Genomic DNA, 4,840 nt, shown 5'->3' with positions numbered 1-4,840 from the left:
TACAGTGTCTGCAGATTTTCTCTCGTTTGTGATTGCTGATCGGGATTTGATTTCCACCTCGGTCTGTAAGGAGTTTGTGCGTTCTCCCTGTGACCAAATGAGTTTCCTCTGGGTGCTCCGGTTTCCTCTTGATGCACCATCAATAACTCACACTGAGACGTAGGCGAGATATCGGCTTTTATTGACTGGAAGACGGAACCAGGAGTGAGTGTCTATCATACAAGGTCCTGGAGACTGAGGCCGATCTTCAGGCCGCAGGTCTCCTTTATACAGGGGCCTGTGGGAGGAGCCACAGGAGCAGTCAGCAGGGGCGTGTCCCGACAGGCACATAGTTCACCACATTCACCCCCCCTTCATTTGAAAAGTCCTCATGTAGCGAAGGTTCTTACAAGTCAAGCCGATCAGGCGGTCGAATCTGTCGCTGCGATCTACGTAGCACCGGCTGTGACCGCATAGGTGCCGGCAACATTGGCGATTGCACAGGGGACGGGGGTTGCGCGTGTTCTTGCCCACTAGGCGCCGGTGATCCCTCATGCATGTGCGAGGCGCCTGGTATAAATGCGTACGAAACGCCCGGTATACAAGTGTCGTGAGGAGTCTGTGTAGGGCCTGGTGAGTACGGTGTCACCTCTGGTGCAGGGTTCACAGTTACCGGAGAGCCTTCAGGGTAGTGGTCTGCTGCACCTGCGGGTGCCAGGTCGCGGATGGAGACCGTGTCCTCCCGCCCATCAGGTAAGACCACGTAAGCATACTGGGGGTTCGCATGGAGAAGGTGAACCCTCTCCACCAGCGGGGAGTATTTATTGCTCCTCACATGTTTCCGGAGCAGCACTGGCCCCGGGGACGTCAGCCAAACTGGTAGGGTGGTCCCAGTGACAGACTTCCTGGGAAAAGAGAATAGGCGTTCGTGAGGGGTGGCATTGGTGGACGTACATAACAGAGAGCGGATAGAGTGCAGTGCCTCAGGGAGGACCTCCTGCCATCGAGAGACCGGCAACCCTTTGGACTTGAGGGCTAAAAGTGTGGCCTTCCACACTGTGGCATTCTCCCGCTCTACCTGGCCATTACCCCGGGGATTATAACTCGTGGTCCGACTGGTAGCAATGCCCCTAGCTAGCAAGTACTGGCGCAGCTCTTCACTCATAAAGGAGGACCCTCTATCACTGTGGATATAGCAGGGATACCCGAACAGAGTGAAGAGCTGGCGCAGGGCTTTTATGACGGACGTGGCAGTGGTGTCGGGGCAGGGGATGGCAAAGGGGAACCGTGAGAACTCGTCAATAACACTGAGAAAATAGACATTGCGGTCAGTGGAGGGAAGGGGGCCCTTAAAGTCAACACTCAGGCGTTCAAAAGGGCGGGTGGCCTTGACAAGTTGTGCCGTGTCAGGACAGTAGAAGTGCGGTTTGCACTCGGCACAAATTTGGCAGTCCCTGGTCATCGTCCTGATGTCCTCCAGGGAGTACGGCAGGTTCCGAGCTTTCACAAAATGGTAAAATCGGGTGACCCCCGGATGGCAAAGTTGTGCATGAAGGGTGTACAGCTGGTCGAGCTGCGTGCTAGCACATGTTCCCCGGGGTAGGGCATCAGGGGGCTCATTGAGTCTGCCAGGCCGGTACAGGATATCATAGGTGTAGGTGGAGAGTTCTATCCTCCACCGCAAAATCTTATCATTTTTGATCTTGCCCCGCTGTTGGTTGCTGAACAGGAACGCAACCGAGCGCTGGTCGGTCAGCACAGTGAATCTTTTGCCAGCAAGATAGTGTCTCCAGTGCCTAACAGCCTCCACTATGGCCTGGGCTTCTTTCTCCACCGCAGAGTGCCGAATTTCAGAGCCTTGGAGGGTGCGAGAAAAGAATGCTACTGGTCTGCCTTCCTGATTAAGGGTAGCAGCCAGAGCGAAATCGGAGGCATCACACTCCACTTGGAAGGGAGCGGTCTCGTCCACTGCATGCATCGTAGCTTTGGCAATGTCCGCTTTAATGCAGTTGAAGGCCGCGCAGGCCTCAGCAGAGAGGGGAAACGAGGTAGACTTGACCAGGGGGCGAGCCTTGTCTGCGTAATGGGGGACCCATTGGGCGTAATAGGAAAAAAACCCCAGGCACCGTCTGAGGGCCTTGAGAGTGGTGGGAAGAGGGAGCTCTAACAGGGGGCGCATACGTTCGGGATCAGGCCCAATAACCCCGTTTTCCACGACATACCCAAGTATAGCAAGGCGGGTGGTACCAAAAACACACTTGTCCCTGTTATAAGTAAGGTTCAGAGCTGCAGCCACTTGGAGAAACCGTTGGAGGTTGGCGTCGTGATCTGGCCTGTCATGACCACAGATGGTGATGTTATCCAGATAGGGAAATGTGGCCTGCAGTCGGTACTGGTCCACCATCCGGTCCATTTCCCTCTGGAAGACAGAGACACCATTCGTGACACCGAAAGGGACGCGCAGGAAGTGATAGAGCCGGCCGCCCGCCTCGAAGGCGGTGTAGGGGCGGTCCTCTGGGCAGATGGGGAGCTGGTGATAAGCGGATTTCAGATCTATTGTCGAGTACACCTTATACTGAGCAATCTGGTTGACCATATCCGCGATGCGGGGTAGGGGGTATGCGTCAAGCTGCGTAAACCTATTGATGGTTTGACTATAGTCCACCACCATCCTATTTTTCTGCCCAGTCCGAACAACAACCACCTGGGCCCTCCAAGGGCTTGTGCTCGGCTCAATGATCCCCTCCCTGAGCAGCCGCTGCACCTCCGACCGAATGAAGGCCCGGTCCCCCGCGCTGTACCTCCTGCTTTTGGTTGCCACAGGTTTACAGTCGGGGGTCAGGTTGGCGAACAGCGGTGGGGGAGGGATCTTGAGAGTGGAGAGGCTGCAAGTGTCGGTAGCGCAGCTGTTGGCCTGGTTCTGGATGGGATGTGTGTGCTCGTGTGTGTGTGTGTGGTCAGTAGCGGGGTATGTGAAGAAGTCCCACAAAACTGAGGATTCTTGACAGTGAGTGGTGGGAGGGGCCCGTCGTATACCATAGTCACACTTTCGAGATGGCTCTGGAAGTCCAGCCCCAATAGCACAGGTGCACACAGATTAGGCATGACCAACAGTTCAAAGTCCCGATATACTGTGCCTTGCACCACCAAAGTCGCTACACAACCCTCCCGGATGTCTGCGGACTGCGACCCAGAGGCCAAATGGAACCTCCGACTGACCGGCCGCGTTGCAAGTCCGCAGCGTTGCACTGTGTCCGGGTGAATAAAACTCCCAGTGCTGCCCGTGTCAAACAGGCATCCAGTCCAATGCCCCTCCACCTGGATGTCCATCATGGATCTTGCAAGCTGGTGTGGGGCGCTTTGGTCGAGAGTCACAGTGGCCAGAGTTGGATCGCCGTCGGGGTACCCGGTCAGCATCGGAGGGTCGGGGGCAGGGCATGCTGACGCCGACAAAGATGGCCGCTCACATCCGGGGTACCCGGTCAGCATCCGAGGATCGGGGGCGGGGCGTGCTGACGTCGACAAAGATGGCCGCCCACATCCCGGCATGCAAGATGGCGGCCCCCACGTTTCACCCGCAGCGCTGCACTCCGCTCGAGGTTGAGACTTACAGACCTTGGCGAAGTGGCCCCGCTTTCCGCAGCTGGAGCAGGTCGCTTCTCGCGCTGGACAGCGTTGTCGAGGATGTTTCTTTTGGCCACAGAAATAACAAAGCACGAGTTTCTGACGGGCCACAGCCGTGGTCTGGGTCGGGGAGCTCGTGGAATGGCGACTGGCGGCGGCGTTGGCGAATTCGCTCCCGGGAGCCGGCGGTGGCGGGGTCTGAGGCGTCCACGAAACCGGCGGGGAATCGCGCGACTGGACAGCATCGGCGTTATGCCGCGCAGCTTCTAGAGCGTTGGCCTTCTCTATCGCCGAGCTTAAGGTAAGATCCGAGTTCTCCAGCAGCCGCTGGCGCATGTACACTGACCTCAGTCCCGTCACAAAGGCGTCTCGCACCAGCAGCTCCGCATGTTGTTCTGCCGTGAGCGTCTTGCAGTCACAAGCTCGGACGAGTGTCTGTAGTGCTCGGAGAAACTCAGCGCACGATTCGCCAGGCCGCTGTTGCCGGGTAGCTAAGCGATGTCTTGCGTAGACGGTGTTCACCGGCCGCAGGTACTGTCGTTTGAGGGCGTCCAGTGCCCCTTCGTAGGTCGGCAGGTCCCGGATAATGGAGTAAACTTTGGGGGTGACCCTCGAGAGTAGGATTCTGTGCATAACGGCGGGTTCAGTCGCACGAAGCTCCGCCAAGTACGATTGGAAGCATGCAAGCCAGTGTTCAAAAGCGAGAGCTGCGTCAGGGTCTTGAGGGTCCAAATCCAACCGGTCCGGACGCAAAACAGGTTCCATGTTTTAAAATTTCCAGTCAATAAAATTGATGCACCATCAATAACTCACACTGAGACGTAGGCGAGATATCGGCTTTTATTGACTGGAAGAAGGAACCAGGAGTAAGTGTCTATCATACAAGGTCCTGGAGACTGAGGCCGATCTTCAGGCCGCAGGTCTCCTTTATACAGGGGCCTGTGGGAGGAGCCACAGGAGCAGTCAGCAGGGGCGTGTCCCGACAGGCACATAGTTCACCACACCTCTCACTTTACAAAGGTGTATGGTTAGGGTTAGTAAGTTGTGGGCGTGCTACGTCGGTGCTGGAAGTGTGCCAACGCTTGTGGACTGCCTCCAGAATAATCCTCGCTCTGTGGTAGTCATTGATGCAAAACCGCGATAGCAATTTTATTTCTCACAACGCTTCTGCAGAGAGCTACTGTATGCAGCATCATCTTTCGTATATCTAGAGCCCCTGGAATCAGTCATCAACCAA

General features: G+C 56.3%; 1 protein-coding gene across 1 annotated transcript; it reads right to left on the bottom strand.

Moving 5' to 3' along the window:
* Positions 1–214: 214 nt before the first annotated feature.
* LOC132406579 (uncharacterized) lies at positions 215–4,368 on the bottom strand. The gene is made up of 2 exons (XM_059992398.1): positions 3,241–4,368; positions 215–2,860 (listed from the first exon to the last, which is right to left on the bottom strand). Exons 1-2 carry the CDS (start codon positions 4,366–4,368, stop codon positions 386–388), a joined length of 3,603 nt encoding a protein of 1,200 aa, XP_059848381.1. The 3' UTR covers positions 215–385.
* Between the last annotated feature and the right edge of the window lie 472 nt (positions 4,369–4,840).

This window comes from Hypanus sabinus, chromosome 16 (assembly GCF_030144855.1).
Source record: "Hypanus sabinus isolate sHypSab1 chromosome 16, sHypSab1.hap1, whole genome shotgun sequence".
In the NCBI taxonomy this organism is placed as follows: Eukaryota; Metazoa; Chordata; class Chondrichthyes; order Myliobatiformes; family Dasyatidae; genus Hypanus; species Hypanus sabinus.
This window is presented reverse-complemented; position numbering and strand designations above follow the sequence as displayed.